Source organism: Acanthaster planci, linkage group LG18, assembly GCF_054643075.1.
Source record: "Acanthaster planci isolate LZ-2023a linkage group LG18, COTS_SCS, whole genome shotgun sequence".
Taxonomy (NCBI): Eukaryota; Metazoa; Echinodermata; class Asteroidea; order Valvatida; family Acanthasteridae; genus Acanthaster; species Acanthaster planci.
Genome location: NC_141794.1, coordinates 13,366,703 through 13,384,572, shown reverse-complemented (window position 1 = coordinate 13,384,572; position 17,870 = coordinate 13,366,703). Strand labels below are relative to the sequence as shown.

At 37.8% G+C, this 17,870-nt stretch overlaps 1 protein-coding gene across 1 annotated transcript in view; it reads right to left on the bottom strand.

Annotated features, from left to right (window-relative positions):
- Positions 1 to 6,190: 6,190 nt before the first annotated feature.
- The window catches only part of LOC110985685 (peroxidasin homolog), a 52,005-nt gene continuing 40,325 nt past the window's right edge, over positions 6,191 to 17,870 (bottom strand). Inside the window, 7 exon segments of the mRNA XM_087149043.1 lie at positions 6,191 to 9,019; positions 9,579 to 9,886; positions 12,713 to 12,757; positions 14,076 to 14,290; positions 14,423 to 14,661; positions 14,663 to 15,118; positions 15,120 to 16,057. Of these exon segments, the coding sequence (XP_087005169.1) occupies positions 8,969 to 9,019; positions 9,579 to 9,886; positions 12,713 to 12,757; positions 14,076 to 14,290; positions 14,423 to 14,661; positions 14,663 to 15,118; positions 15,120 to 16,057 (2,252 nt within the window). The 3' untranslated portion in view covers positions 6,191 to 8,968.

Sequence of the window (17,870 nt, the reverse complement as noted above, 5' to 3'; positions counted from 1 at the left end):
AATCCCTAGGGTCTAGAAGTCTGAGAGCTGATAGGAAGGGTATAGTGGATGGCTGAGGGCTTGGGACTACCAGTAAGCAGTATTAGAGCTCTGAGAATCCCATGGGGTTGAAAGACATGTTGCTATTGGGTTTATTGTACCCCTTATAAGATTGAGACTAAAAGGCTCCAAGAGGGATCTTTATATAGGGAGCTTGGAAGATGTTTAAGACTGGCAGGGTTTCCATGTAGGATGAGGCTATAAATGTACAATCTAAAGATGGAAACAGATGTACCTTAAACTCTGGCAGTGTAAAAGGGTCCAGATTAGAAGGGTTCAGTGGCAAAGGACTACAGTTTTACAAATAGATATACATGTACAAACAAGTTATTCTGGTGGTTTAAATAAATGAGTATTTATTTCACTTGAAAATAGAAATTTACTAGTTGTAATAAGTGGTGATTGTTTAACATACAAAGCATCTTTGTAAGGTAAAATTTTCAAATGAAACAAATTTCATGTCAGTGCTAATAGGTCCTTAGAATGCACTAAAAGGTGTTTAGTGAAAAATATTGTTTTAGACATTAATTTGGGAAACAATTGGTTAAAATTGAAACATGTTGGCCGCAAAAAAAAAATTAATATGAGTCAATGCGTTACGATGAAGAGAAACAAATTAAAGGCAAACAATAGTCCTTCAAGAGCAAAATGACCAATTGTCTATTCAACGTCACTATACTGAACAATTCGGTATACAGAATATGCCTCTTGGCTCCCAAATTTTCTGCGCACTTATACTACACATCACAAATTTGCTTTAAATTAACGAACAAAAATTTAAGACAGATGTCAGTGACTCAAAAGTTAAGATATAAAACTCCGAGATTGGAACAGCCATGTTATGAGCCAATAGAAAAACAAGCAGCCGCAAGAGAATCTGTTTTACAAGAACACACACATATGTATGTGTAACGACTGACATTTCAAAATAGGAAATATATAGCACCCTCTTCTTTCTGCAAATGGTGCCCTATTTTGCCAGGACTTTTCCCCCTTTTTTATGAAAATCAGAACGTTTTGATTTTTAGGCCTATGAAAATGCGACGATTGGAACAGTACCAATGAAATCGCAATAGTTAGGGAGATACTGTATGCTACACTAAGCATTGTGTATGGACCCTGCCCTGTTCATTATAGCAGCATTGTACTGTATACCAATACACAATACTCAAAAAAGTTAAGGGATCAGACATTTGTCTTAGAAAAGTTCAGCCAGGTGTGTACCTCACTGACTTTACTTATTGTACACTGAAGCTCATGTTCATGCTTGGTTGAGCACCATAGAATGTGATGAGACAATGCAATTGGTTAGTCTTGTTTCAGAGCCCAATCAGCTGGAGGGGTCAAAAGCATTGGGTAATGTGTATTGCTCAGGTATTGCACACCTTCAAAATGACCACCTTTCACTCTCTTTGCACATAAATTAAGGATGGAATGACTCTGAGGCAAGGGGGTGAGAGACTGGGAGTGTCTTGGAGAGTGGGGGGGGGGTACAATGACATGAATGAGACTGGCCAGTGCTATACAACCCCATTGTGGTAAAATTATGTACACGTATGTGTCTCACTTTAGGACCTTTTGAGAAAAAGTGACTGAAATATTGGACCTCTTACCATTTTGTGTTTAGGTTTTGGAAAACAGTGAAGTTGTTTTTTTATGTCTGACAACCACAAATTTGATTTTTTTTTAATCAGTCATCATTTTTACTCATAATTATGAAAATATGTGATTCGGGTGAAGATTTGCAAACAGATACATGTCCGATATTGCACTATTTCATTGAATAAAAGGGTCTCAATAGTTATATATAATTTTTCATGCTGAGATACGCACATCTTCGGAGTGCTTCATTTCTGTGATTCCGAATCACAAATACTGCCCTCACATTACCAGAATATACTCATAAACAGTGTCCTCACATTACCACGATATCATTCTAACTCAAAACAGTGTCCTCACATTACCACGATATCATACTAACTCATAAATAGTGCCCTCACAATACTTGGTTAAAACTTAATTTTTTATTCATCATTTTCAGGGCTGTGAAGGACCTGGACAAGGTGCTGACCAAAGTTTTTTTTTTCAGTGTCGTGAGACTTCAGTACTCTGTAGCGGAAGTTTCTTGTTTTGATGCCAGAAAATAGCCAAATTAATTGAGGCTCATTTTTGCGATGTGGATACATTTGTTTAAATTATTAATCACTATGTATGATCCTTTGATCCTTTGAGTAGTGTACAAATGCAGATAGACGTGCTCCACCACTAAGGTGGAAGCAAGATACTGCATCTCTGAGAAGATTGAGTCCTTTCCTTGCCTTTTTGTTAATCAATGCCTAAGATTCTGATGAGGATCCCTCATGCAATCTTGGAAACTGTTCCTTCTCGGTGATGAAGGTGAGGACTGGCATCTATCTGGGTTACTTCCTTTCCTTGACATTCTCATGAATCATCTCTGTGAAGTCCTAGAGGATCTTGTCCTCCATCTTCCTTCTCTCCAGGTTGAAGGAGGCGAGGGCACTCTTCTCATCAGCATCATGGTCTGCTTCTCCTGGGCATACTGCAGCTTTCATATGAGGAGGTCTGGGGAAGAAATTAATCACAAAAGGAACTAAGTTGCAGCAGCAATTGAGACATTAAAAAAACTGTTAGACTCCATTGCTTTTCTTCCATTTTTCATGTCAGAAAATAAACTATGACAAGAGGATTCCTTTGACACTGCCGACCCATTACTTCTGGAACCATTTGTGATTTGTATTCTTTGTTAAAAAATATTTTTTCCAGACACCCCTTTAGGGTTTAGTGAATCAAAAAGTGACATTTTTAAACACTTAAAATTGTTGTTTCCTTTCCTAACAAGTGAGGGCACTGTTTTAAAGTAAAACTGTAACGTCGATCAGGGAAGACCACAAACTTAAATGGACCAACAGCTCCTACAGAAATCAACAATTGATCCCAAAAGTGTTGGCAGACACATCTCAACAGTGTGCACAAGTCTGTTGAGTTGGATATAAATTGGAAATTTTGGGTGGTGACTGAAAATACTGTTTAGTGTTTATAACGTGGTCCCTTTTTGTGTTTAGGTTCAATATTTGTCAAAATTAAGGTAGATTCTTCTTTAAATAAGAACTCTGAACACCTAAATTTTTGTCCATGTTCACTGCTCACCTTCAAAAAGCCTGAAGAAATCCTCCTAATGCATGTGGTTTTAATTTTTAGACTTTATTTTTGAAATGATTTGGAAACAGTTCTCTGTGCTCTATCAGATAATACCTGAGAAAATCTGTTAAATTTACTTTTCAAAATATTCAATAAACAATAGGGATGTCAGGAATTTTTTATTTGAATTTCACATAATGTGCACCATGGCTTCTACCCATGGCTTGTAATAATGGGCAATATTATGAGGAAGAAAAATTGAACTGTGCCAGGTTGGAACTTTAATAAAAAGATCAACATGGCCAATTAATGTTTGGACAATTGCCACAGTTGCCCCCAATTCATCTTCTTGATGTAGAGCAGTGCTGCACAGAAAATCATGAAACCCCAGGGGACAAGGCAGCCATTTGCTCATGGTTATTAAAAATGGGGACTTTCCTTAAATTATGCCCCTGCTAATGTCAGTCTAAAGGTATTTTATGTCTGTGATTAGATGCTTCATTTCACGAGTTTTACTATTAAAACTATGAAACCCAAATTGCTCTTTGAACATGTTGAACATGTCTCAGGAAATGTGGACCACTGATCAATGGTAATTTGTCAAGAAACAGCAACGAACCATGAAGGAAAAGAACTTTAGGCCAGGAAAATGTGAACAATTCAACTACATTCAACTAGCTTGCCCTGGTTACAAGGGTTCAACCTCATCCCTATCATCTTGCTTGGTTGACACAATGTACACAACTATCCCTAGGTCAGGGTTGCCCTGAAAGCCAGCCACAAGCACCCGAGGGTGGATCCAGGACCCATTTTTTTTTGAGGACCAGGGACAAATTTGATTGTGGGGGCCTTTGTTTTTTTAAAGTTTTAAAGTTGTTTGAGGGGTTAGGCTACATTTCCACTTTTCAAAAGAAGGAATATTAAATACACCAAAATGATGCTTCCATTTTTTCAAATGAAAACAATTTTTGCTCCTTTTTTTTGGTTATGACCCCAATTGGCCCCTCCCCCTTTCCCAGAATCCAGGATTCATCCTTGCAGAAAGCCAGCAATGATATGAAACACAGGACTTACCTGTGCTACTTATGACGTAACCTGCGACTTCATTTTAGAGATTTCATGACACCATGACGCTATCCAGCCTCAACGTTCATGTAGGCAGCCAATGCAATACATTCACCTGGCAATGAGGCCTTCCCAAATCTAAAAACAGGGAAAAATGACGTTACACAACAAGAAAAGGTCACCAAAGGTTTTTAACATATTTTCCAATATTATTAAAGTGCATATTTTCCAGAAGCCTTCTGGATTTTTTTTAATAACTCGTTTTGTGAAAATCCAACTTGCCGTTTTGGCACAGCACCTTTCTTCTAAGAGAGGTCAACCAAGAATGTATACTTTTCTGCTGCCATTCCCAACTTCCAAGTGACTGTCAAACCATATGGCACATTTAGATAAGACTTTCCTTCTCAATTCAGATATTGAAAAGGAAAGTCATGCGTACAAAGTTTGTAAAAATATAAAGCACTGGACAGCCCAATTCTTGGGAAATTGCCGTGGGCTGTGAGACGGTCCAATGTAACCAAGCTCCTCCACGGTTAAGACGTTAGGAAGTACCACGGTTAAATCTACCAGCAAAAATTGATTTCTTCGCAGATGGCAAATATGACTGACAAGTGAAAGCTTTTTACCTACTGTTTTCTCCATCCACTGTTCTTGCTCCTCATCATCGTCAGAGTGGCCGTCACTTGGTTCCTAAATGGAACTTGAGTCTCTCTTGAGCCCATATCTTGAAAAGAACAAAAAGGATATAAAATACAGATGTCATCACTGACTCTCTGTGTTAAATTCAGCAGTGAAAACAGAGTGGTGACTTCTTCATAAAAAAAAATTGAAAAAATAAACAAAAAATGTAAGCAGTATCTTACCTTAGTGGAAAGCTGCATTGAATTGTCGAATTTTTCGGACAGAGGAAGTCACAGTACAAAGGTTTTGTATGGAATTGTTCATTTTGTTTCCGATATCTGCGGCCTTTTTACACACAGTCTTTGGGCAAAGTACATATATGTACTTACCTTCACTGGCTAACTTACTAGCTTACGGATAACATCAGAGTCATCTTCATCATTTTCTGTGCGGCCAAACTTGTCAGAGCTGACAAAGTGTAGACAAAGTAATGATTATTTATGCAGCAAGATGCAAGGATAGCATAGAAAGACGGTGGTTCCTGGAAACCTTTATGAATCCTAAAACTCCTCCCCCAGTATGATACATTCTCCAAAATGCTATGGACACATTCAGTTTGAATTCAAAGAGGCTGGGCTCTATCTTCCTCAATCTGCCACAACCTCCAGGTGGATTTTGAATTAAGACACAGGTAACAGTACGGGGGAAAATGAGTAAACTTGCAGGAATAAAGTTCACTTTCTCAATCCAGCGCTTGTCATTGAATAACCTGGGGCCAGCAGGAACTTAATCAGGTTCTGTGCTCTCCACTGATGCTGCCCATTTGTTCTATAATCTGCTCTTAACGACTTCCTCCCACACGTACAATAAAAACAAAAAAATGCATATAAACTCTTTAAAGGGCAAGCTTTGCATTTTCACGAATTGTAGAAAATTTTCAACCTTATTAAAGGTAACGTCCATAAAAGACAAGGACTGCAAGTTTATTTTGAAGACATTTTCTTTTTGGCAAAAAACGTAAAATCTGTAAGTGGTAAGCCTTGCGTTTTTATAAATTTTCAGAATACTTTTATTTTGTGAAAAATGAAAATTAAGACATTATTTCTTCTTATCAATTTTCTAAAAAATGTCATATTTCCAAGGAAAAGTCTGCTAGGGTTAGCTTTTTTGAAATCAATATTCAGATAATTTTAATTTTTCCGAGAATAACCTTAAATTTTTATACTTTTCAGAAAAGTTCATTTTGAAAAAAAAAGGAATATCTATTTTAGCTTCATGAATTTCAAATGAAAGATTCCTCAAGACCTCCAAGGATAGCTAAAGTTTATTTAACAAATACATGAAAATGCTAAAAGCATTTGGTTTAAAGCACCACTTATTTTATTCAAGGCTAATCCAAGAGAACATTTAAATTTGCATTATAGATGCACCAGAGTGTTACTGGTTGAAATTGGGCTTCAGAAATAAGCTCCAGATTTTAAAAACATAGCCCTGTATTTCTGGATGCCTGCATTGTTATTTGAAGTACAAAAATGTATCAAATGAGTGTGCTGTAGCTGGCAGTATTTTTAGGGGAAGAGTATTTAAAAAAAAACTGGCCAGTTTGTAGAAATACCAAAGCGGGAGGGCAGAACTTCCTAAAGGAAGGTAAAGTTTTTCCACCTTGTCGTCTTCACCTATATAACATGGGATCGCATCTCCTAATAGACAGAAAATTCTGCCAAGCAAGCCAGGTGACTTGTATAACTTGTCTTACTTTTGACTGATTCACATTTAACAGACAGTTTTCCTTCCATCAATTATCCAATGATGTTGGGCATTTTTATCAGAGAATTTGTTTTACCTTTGATTATACAGTTGACAACCAGCAGCATATAACTCTGTGATACTGTAATGAACATTTAAAAAAGATGAGGTTAAACAATGTTGCTAACCTTCAAACAGTTCTACATAAAATAACTTCTGCATCCCTACTGTACACAGTTACCTAGAGTCATTACCAATGCTAAACTTCATGGAATTTACCCTTAAAAACTTACACAAAAAAAATATAAAGCACGAAGAAAATCCCAATACAGAACTTTATAGACAAACAACAAGTTATCGAGCAGTATTCATAATGGTACAAAAATGTCAGTGGGCAGTTTTAGATTTTTCATGTTATATTAGCTTTCTGTTTCAATATTTTTGCATTGAAAGGATAGATAATCTGATAGGTAATTTTCACTGGAAGTTGATGAATATACACCATGGTACCTAACAATTGGATTTTATGTCACCTTCTTCATTCTTTTTGTCATCACCTATAACGATTAGCAATACAAATGTCAATACATTTTCCCTCTTGAAAATATGACCAAAACACACATATGTGATTTCAGCATTTTCAAAAATCTACTGATGATCAAGGACAAAACATGATTGTGGCAGTCATAGCAGGAGCACAGATATTTAAATATAACAGGAGTAATCAGCTTTTAGACATGATTAACTGTCAGCAAATCAGTTACTACTTCACAACTCAAAACGAAACCACTCTTAAACTTGCCCACCATACAGTACACCCATACAAGGCAGGTTGAAGAAAATTACATGAAACAAATAATTTTTTAAAAGTATTCAACCCCTGACATCATCAGCTGAATTTTGTCCCAAAATGGCACTTAAAGTAGGTTAAACCTTTGACTCTTGACCTTTAACATTAGCAAAGTAGTCTCTCCTATATCTACTCCTACTGATCTGAACATTAAATAGATTATTAGTTTAAATATGATAAAACTATAATGCTAAGATCATAAATGCTATAGACAGAATCAAACATCTTGTTTCATACACACAAGCCTCCACATTAGCATTAAGAGGAAAAAAGAAATACACTGTAATAAAAACTTGGCTTTAAACTGCGTATTCCCCAATAGCACCACGGTAAAACAATAAAATAAGATCTTTCAACCTTAGTACCATAAACACATAAATGTAGTTCACGATAAAACAGAATATAGTATACAAGTTCCTTGAAATGTTTAAAACAAGTTCCTTAGATGTTTTAAATGCACCATGTTGGACTGTTCTCACCATGTTAAGGCAAGACTGTCATTCCATATTTGGTTTCATGTAATACACAGCAATTATTTATTAGATTTCAAATGGATCATGAAAATATTTACTTGTTTTCAAGAAAGGTGTCCAGTCACTAACCAGAGTGACAATACTTTCAGGAAATTGTGAGATTAAAAACATCCTACTGAATGGAAAGATAACCAATCCAAACTATTATTGTATGTACAGAGTGAATTTAAAAACTTTAATGGATTTTTTAAAATCATAAATTAAAAAGAACAAAACAACATTGTTGCACAAACCTGTTGCTGACCAGGGATATTGCTTCTAAGAAACTGACGATCAAATTTGCAGGTGACTTTAGTTGACTAGATTTCCTTTTAGCTCGATAATCCTTACAAGTCTTGTCTCAGAATGAAAACTTGCAATTGCATGGACTGCCTCATTTTTAAAATGTAGGGAGCAAAATCTTTTGCACAGTGTATTTTGAAAGGACAGATTCTGTAAAAACTTTTAAAACTGCTTGGGACAAATACTGAAATTAATAATTTATAAACAAAATATATGGACACTTTGGAGACCCTGCAGGTCTTAAACCCAAATGTCTCTCGTTGAAGAAAAACACAAACTTTATGTAGCACCACCCAGCAGTCCTTAACCAGGGCCCTGACTATACATCCTCAGAGAGAAGAAATCAGTTCCAATCAATACAAATTATACGAAACAATCTCAAAACAAGCCAAATCATTTCAAAAGCAGTGCATTTCAGAAAAAAGTGAGTTTAATTCCCAGAAATGCTATTATTCTGCCCAATGACATATAGATAAGAGCCCTTGTTTATTAATTAAAAATAACATAAAACAATGTTTGCTTATTTCTTTAAATAGAGCAAACATGCACCACAATAACAAACCTGTAATCTGAAAATAAAACTTTAAGGTGTAATACTTCCTATCATGACAGGAAAGGTTCCAAAAATGTGACATTATTCCAGGAAATGAACCAGTGGTTGATTGTCTTATCATCAAATGTGTCGACTGGGGCGTTTTTTCCTTTCCCTTCGCAGGGACTTCAACTGTAAAGAAGATATAACAAATAGAATGATAATCAAACAAGTAAAACAATTCAAGGACAGAAAAAATGAGACTATCTTAAGTTGCAGTGTTACAGTCGAGTCCATCACAAGTCCAGTATAAGTCCATCACAAGTCCAGTACAAGTCTATCACAAGTCCATCACAAGTCCAGTACAAGTCTATCACAAGTCCATCATAAGTCCATCACAAGTCCAGTACAAGTCATTCAGTCTTAAGCTAAGTCACAAGCAATTTAAATGAACTGTGACTAAAGTCCTCCTTTTTCATCGTTCTACTTGTTAATTATGACTGGTCTTGTGAAAGAACTTCTGACTGGACTTGTGGAGTAGAGGAACTTGTGAAGGGATTCAAATACAACATTGTTAAGTAGGGGCTTGCATCTTCATTATTGTAATAAACAAAGACAAAGAAACAAGTTTACAGCTGCAGCAATACGTGTGTGGCATTTGGGAAAAGGGAGTATTGTTGGAAACACCCTTTGAAAACTATTTCTGATTCTATTTTCAAACAAGGTGAAATAAGTTGAGCTTCACACCAACCTGCTTTGTAATTTCACTGATTGCCGATTGCATTGTTTCAATGGTATCTTGTAACTCCACCACCACTTCCTCTAGGTAAGTTGTTCTCTCATCCAAGTCAAGCTCCTCCAAGATTGTGGACGCTGCTCCGTCCTCAGTCGATGATGCTGTCTTCTCTTGTGACTTGATAAAGGATTTCTTGTGGTTCTTATCTAGATGATGGTGTTTGAAGGTTGTGTGGTTGGTCCATGATGAAGATTCTGGAAACGTGTCCACAGACCGACGTGATCTGGACACACTACCCACAGTGAGACTAGATACAACCAGATCTATGGAAGAAAATCAAATTTAGCTTATTATTACGAAAAGTAAAGAAAATGCACATAAATGCACGTAATATACATATGTGGTTTGTAACAAGAATTGTAAGGAAAGGATGAATGAATAACAGACAATGTGGTACATGAGTACACCATGCACAGATCATTATGCATTATGGGTCACCAGTAACTGAACAATTTTCCTTAGTTTATTAGCATTTGCAGTTCTACAATTTAAAAAATGCATTCTCAATATAGTGAGTGGATTAAATAACTTAAGCCACGACTTTCAAAGCAATACTTGACTTTTGCAATTCAGAGCTCAAAGTAGAACTTTATGCTTCTAAATTTGGGTACTTCGCATAATATAAAATGTAAACTCTGCAAGATTTAAATAGAGCAGAAGTGGTAACTGTATATAGATGTTAAGGAACCAAAATGGCAGAGCATGAATAGTTAAACAGTTCTTGGTAAGTAAGCACAATGCCTTCAGAATGTGAATATGAAAGTAGAAAATACAACACCACATTGTAATTGTAACACATTTCTATGTTCTTGAAAAGCTAGATACTGATGCTTGTTTGCATGGAAAATGTACTGGTGTACCAGTACATGTGCCGGCATGCTTATGATTAAACATTTTCAAAGAAACACCTTTCGTTTCCAAGCTTAAGATTTGCTCCATCTTATGACAATCGCCCAACAGGAAACATGATGCAGCATCTTAGAGCAATACTTACCATGAGATTATTTTGAATGATTTTCATGCAATTGACATTGGTGCCACAATTCAAAGAACACACTAACAATACCGAGTCCTTGCCTACAGCAGCCCGGGATTCGTTTACTAAGGCAATCATTTTAAATATGGATCTACACATCTCCTGGTAGCTTATAACATACGCATTAGGGCATTGCACATCCAAAACAAATAGGAAATTTGAGATTTTTGAGAAAAATTTGTCAGGAACAAGAGGTGGTACTGAGGTAGTCAGTGGCGACAGAACTAATTATGAGTAAGTTGTAGGGTCAAGTCTAGGGACATCCGGTTCATCCAATGACCCTCACATGACCAACTGAATCACAAGAAGGGCAAGAATCAGACCTTGACTGAGTGGAACTTGAGGAAGTGATACGGGTAATTCCAGAAATTAGGGGTCCATTGTTTCCTGTCCCTGTCACATCTGACGTGATTTGGTATGTTCAGAACACATTTTCTAATTTCCAAGAGTGATGAATTAATGCAAATTACCTGCCAAACAAATAGTAATAGTTTGAAAACAATTGCGGTGATATTTCTATGTCAAATAACAGAGGTTAGATGTAACAGGGACATGAAAATGTCACAATTTTGGACCCCTAGTTTCTGGAATTACACATGTGCATGTAGAGCAATACTCTTTTCCAAGATGACCATTAAACAATTATAAATGACATCTAGCTTGAACTTGGCAGTGAAAAACACACCCCAATTTGAACTGGATTCCAGTTTTTAAAAGCCACTGTTCCTGCATTCTTAAAGTAGCCTTAACCCCAACCCTCCTCAATCCTTCACCTGTTGGACGGAGGACTGGGGAGTGTTAGGGTTAATGAAAACTGCACCATGGTCAAATATTTATATTTCCCACGGGAAATTACAACCAAAGATGAGGAACCTACTACATGTACATGTACTCTAAAAATGGGATCAGTCCATTAGACATAAAGTCTAAACCAGCCGGAAAACAGGAAGTCATGAGGAATCACAACTGACTAGACTATCTGACCGCCACTCAGCTGGTTCAGCTATGACATAACATCCTCACTTCAAGACTCTCTTTGGGGTTAGAGGGAGGGTGGAGTGTCATATCTATCCCAGGGGGGCGTATCGGCAGTGTCTGGACTGTGCCACTGAATCAAATAACAGCCCTTCCTGCCCATTAGTCCCTCCTTTTTGGTTGACCTAATAAATGCTATCTAAAATTAGCATGTCTCAATACACACTTACATACATGTCTCCCAAGAGAAGGAGTCTGCCTCCACAACAAAATAAAGATAGATGTTTGAAAACAGGAAGTGGCAAGGTGATGGTGGAGCAACAACGTAACCCCTGTGATATGGCTAATAATTGGCCAAGAATTGACATGTGACACCGAGTTTCTGCTGCGTAAGCATAGTACATTGCTAGAGTTCATTCATATGAAATAAGCAAGCTGATCATGTTACTATTAACCAAATGAACATCTGGAATTATAGGCAAGTGTATGATAGTCTTGCAGGAATGATAACATTCAATTGTTACATGTATGTTCGATTAGTATTATGCATTATCTATTTTGCACACTAAGCAAATGATGCATCCAATTGCTTTTTTTTAATTTGCAAAGCCATAACAGTAAACAAGCTGCAGGGGGGATGACAAGCCCTTCCCCCAATTTATTGCACTCCATCACATACAACTGTTCTTTGGAATTAGGATGATACATGAAACAAAATAATACAGATGTGTTAATCTGAATAATGACAATCATCTAAGAAAGCAAAACAAAGACTAGAAATGGTTAAGTTTGGTTCAGACTGGCAAGTACTATGGCTTGAGAATGAATTGCAGGTTCTACAGATCAACAAGAACAAAGACCACCGACTGATTGATCAGGAGATAACAAATATGATTTTGTTCTAGATTACATAGGATGCTTTTTGTTCTAAAGACTAACGAGCATGAATACACATATACATGTATGTATGAAGAACTATAAGGAACATGTGAAAGAAAGAAATAAAAAAAAACGTTTGCTACTTCACAAGCATTCACTGAAATGCAAAAAAGATAAATCACTGAAAAAATTTAATCACCATGGAAACGTGGACTACGCTGAATAGTTCCGGCAAGGACTGTATCTGTGTGCAAATTAATATTTTGTAAAGGCTAAGTATCCACGGTAACATAATTCACTGTTACTGATGCTTGGCATCATTTACCAGGGTTTTTTGAACAGCAGAGAAATGAGAAACTGAAGCCAAACCAATTAGGGCATGCTTTACTATAAGCTCCTGTGTCAATGGGACTAATTTTCTTGTTCACCTTCCATATGTTATTCACCTAATTTTGTTGGAATTAGGCATAAATGTTACATCAATCAATTTAGCTATCTCTGATCCATCAACTGCTGCACCATCCAAATCCAATCCATTATCCAAAGGGTCTTTTCCAGGTATTCTGCCTAAACCGGCAATTTCAGTCAACAGGGTGGGGTACATGTACACAGTCTACAGGAAATCAGGACAAGACATGCAAGATGAAAAGGGAAATATATCATTAAATTTGGAGGCCATGCTTCAGCACACGGAAAGGCACAACAACGGGACTGCCAAGGTTGTTGGGTGGATAATCATTACTCTGCTGCATCATGACATAGCGAAGTGTCTGTTCTTATAGTTAGTTGAAACATGTGATTCAAATTTCTCCACTCTGCCAATCAAATGCACAGACTCAAGGTAAAAATGTTAAAATTAGCAGACAGCAACCATCCAAAACTTGACACAATTCCTTTCCCCATTCCTACCCCATTGCTCATTAATCTATAGCAATGTGTTCTTGATGCCTGACCACACCATCCTCCTTAATGCAATGCACCCCTTTTTTGATCAGCTCCACCCCTTTTGTGTAACACATCAATCTAAAGTCACAGCGTGTTCATTCTGTACTTTTGTAAGCGCCATGGCTTCGCCTAGGCTCAACACCTTGACATATCAACACTTGATCAAATTCTAGGTCAAGCTGACAGAAGTTTACCAAATAAGCTTTGACATCTTGGCAAACTGGGCCAAGGACATTTGAGAGTAGGTTCCATACAATCAGGAGGCTGTTGAACTAAAAGTAAACCACAGGAATTTACATCAACGATATTGCTTTGCCAGCAATACAAAACCTCCCACATACAGTTGCTCTGTCATTGTTAGTTGCCCAATATCTGGCAACAAAAAGGGCACCACATGACAAAAGAGTACAAAGGAATAATTCAGCTTTGTAATCCAACAAAACATTCTTACAGGCTTTAAAATAAAAAAGGCACTAAAACTGAAAGCAGGACCAACTTTACAACTCAACATTATTTTGTTGGTATTCTTGACAATACAATTTTCTAGATGGAACAGAGAGAGAAATTTTGAAGATCTCATTACAGCTTAAAACCAAAGAGATAACAAAGTATGTTACCTTCTGGGCATTCAGCCCACATCCTCAGGTCAATGGATGGGATATCACTGCAATGTCTGAAGTCAATTGGGTAGTCATTCTTAAGGAAGAGATCTTCTGGGATTTGCTGGATGTCATTGGCATTGTCACAGACAACTCTAGCCAAGGAAATCTGCTTGATCTGAGTCAACTGACCCGGTTCAAAGGTGCCTGGGTTTTCATACCAAAATCTAGAGAAGAAAGTACCCAAATAAATGCGTAGTTTATAGCATCAGTTTGTAAGTTTTGGACAAATGAACAGATATGATACTATGCTTTGGAAAAGAAGATTAAATTTATTGAGCAATTATCAACTTCATACCTGTCCTCCCGCTCGCAGTCGCTTCATTTGTAAAGCCAATAAACAGCTGAATGTAGGACCAAGAAGACCCCCCTCTAGAGGATCTTCAGCTAAGCCTGCAACAAAGAGATCCAAGTTGCCTGGATGATGGTAAAGATTCTCCAGCTTGCCTCGGACTTCATCATTGGAGATTTCCTCCTGGAGATCATCAAATGTCTGAGCTGCAGACATGTTGCAGAAGACCCGCCAGTCATTGTAACCAGGAAGGGGCATGGTCACGCCCACGTTGGATGTTCAAGGAGGCAAGATCAAGAGCAATCTCATGAGCCATTTGGAAAAGTCTTTCAGTCAGTTCTGTGTTCATCATTTCATCAGGTTTAGGTTCCTTGAGTGGGGAGGTAAACAGTCCACGTAGAATTGGATCAATGCCACCTTCTTCAACAACACGATAAGGAGAAAAGAAAGCTTTGTGAAGAGGAAGATCTCTAAGCTCAATTGACTGATAAGTTGAGTTCAACCTCCTCAGGATAGGTTGGATTAAACTGTGTCCAAATCGGAAGGCAGCTGTTGCGAAGACATTCACAATAGCAGCACTGGTCTTTGGGTCATAACCTTCATAGGAACCAAGCCGGTCAATACCTTGAGGTCCAAGGACTTTAGGCATCCAGTGAGTGTAGGAGATGTGCTGCATTGCCGCACCTACAATTTTCCTGGTCTCCTGGTAATATTTTCTCACCATCCCAGTGTGGATTGATTCTAAGGAGTTCATCAGCAATGCGGTTGTGCTCGCGAAACCATAGTGTGTGCAATGACAGTAGTCCTAGTTGTTCATTGGCACGGAAGTCACCAGCAAGGAAACATGGGATGGGACTTTCATTCAAGTCACGCTGGCAATCAATCGGTGTATCACGATTGAAGGGAAGAAGATGTTTACCAGATGGCTGTGCAGCTGGTCCAGCTTTAAGACGACCCTTGTTGTTGGTGTAATCCCTGAGATCATCTGCTTGTCCTTTAGTGTTACCATAAACATTTGAGGCATCAATGTACGATGTAATTTGATTGATTTGCTCACGTGGCATGACAGAATTGAAGAACACAGATGTGCTACCACTACCACAGACAGCACTTGATCTAGTAAACTCCATACACTGCATGCGATGGATACGTGGATCATCATCAGGAACATTGATTGGGAAACAGGGTGGTTGATTCTCACAAGTGTCCTTACACTCAACGCCATCACTAAATCGAGCACGACTTAGACTGGTCACAGTAAAATCCATATCATGGTCTAGGAACTGACCCCACTGCATCAACATGTGGGAGTATTTCTCACTATCAGTAATAGTTGCTGTGGACATGACTTCCAGTGATACTTTCCGTACACTAGGTTTTGGGTAACCATTGTAAAGGTGTGACTGGTTCCAACCAACAGGTGTGTTGAAGCCATTCTCATAGATGGGTTTCAAAAGGCGTCGGAAGGGGGTAAGGGATGCTCCCCACTCAGGATTCTGGAGGTTATTACAAGTTCCATCATGGGTACGATATTTGCGATGGAAACAGATATCAGAACAGTTGACAATCTTGGAATGGGTTGTGCAACCAGACAGATTGGCAATCAGGTTCAGGAATGGACGAGACACCAAGTCATCATAGCTATACTCTGTAAACATAAACAAAGCAAAGGAAGGAATAGTACTCCAACAGAGTCATTCTGAATGGCATTAAAATCTAGTAGAAAATGTGTATGCATGTAGAATAAGCAAACAGTTTGGAAATCTCAATCTCCAAATGGCATATACCGGTAGGCCTACCCTTTCGATTATTCTTGGTTACAAATAACACCTAGAGAATACTGGTCCTAAAACGGTCTTGCTCGAGAATACAAGCAAAACATCTCTGCTCCAACTACAACACTGTGAAATTGCCTCTTTGATCTCATGTCAACCACAGAACACACCACTGGTGGCAGAAGGGGGGCAGGGGGAACCAGTGCCCCCCTCCCCCCATTTTCAGCTGGGGCACATGGCCCCCACTTTTTGCAGGGTCTATGGGTGCAGAACACAGACCACTAAATCAAGTGAGAATTTCTTGCCAGCTCATTAGCATTAAAAGTGCCCCCACAGTATCTTTGGAAAAAGGGGATTGTTTGGCCCCCAAAATGGTTAGATTGTGTAAAGAGGGCAGAATGGATGGTTTTGTTTGTGGGGATAATTAAAAAAGTAATTGGTTAACCCACAAAAAATTGAAAGATTAAGGACTAGACAATAACTTCATTTGTGTTTCTGAAATCTCAGGGATGTTGGTATGCATGTTAATGGGCCCTGAACAGTGATGATTTCACACTATTTTCAATGAGGCTTGAATTAGTGGACTGTACCCCTACATGTATAATGGGGTGGGGCTTAATGGATCGACCTTTTAATAGCTGATGTCCCATGGTCTAACAACTCCCTCTCCCCATTTGTAAATGGTTCTACCACCATCAGAACACACCAAACGTGCGACCAATGATTCAATCCAATAATAAGACATCTGGCCCAAAATGTCCATAAACTGAAGAAAATACATGTAATGTAGTACTCCTGTACCAACCCAAATGTCGCAATATTGATGGTTTGCGGATGTACATTTGGTTCTTACAGTAAAGTGACCCTAACATGAACACAGCTGAGAGGGTTAATGTCCCCAGTGAAAGGAGTACAGGAAAATATGATAGATAAATTCCAACTACAAATAAATGAGTGGAAGAAATTTTGGATGTGATAGCCTTCAGGTCCAATTTAAGGACATATTTAAAAGAAACATGGGTCAAAAGTTAGCTCTGCCCATTTTCAATTAATCTTTAATTCGGACTACTTTTGGCTGTACAAATTTTGTGCCATTGGGAAAAGCAAAGCTACATGAAAAGTCTATTCTTTATTTTAACACAGTGGAATATCATCTTTAGAGAGACAAGAGTGAAAGCATTAATTAAATCACATCAGAATTGGGTTGCAGGTTGAAAAGATTCCTAATACAGCCCACAACCAGCACAAATACTGAGGGTTAAAGGTAACCCAGCAATGTAGATACATCAACAGATCCTAGACAGATGGCCAGTCTAAAGGAGGAAACAATTGAGGAAATGAATATTTCCTGGGGAATTGCAAATACTGAACCTTTAATAATAGTAAATCTAGCTACAACAGCATGCTCAAAGAATGGATAAATTGCTCAGCTGAACTTGGCATAATAGGGGCAACATCTATGATTTGTAATTTCATACAAAAGACATTCCGAGTGCAACTTAAGTACATATACCATAGATACAAGATTATGTTCAAACAAAGCAAGCACAACCAAATCAAATGAATTGAAACAAAAAATAAAAACTACTTAAGTCTTCCCTTCATGCTCAAGAATTAGAAAATGAGTCTGTTCTCAAAAGAACCAGGAAATTTATGCAAAACACATTTCCACCCCCATGTAAGATT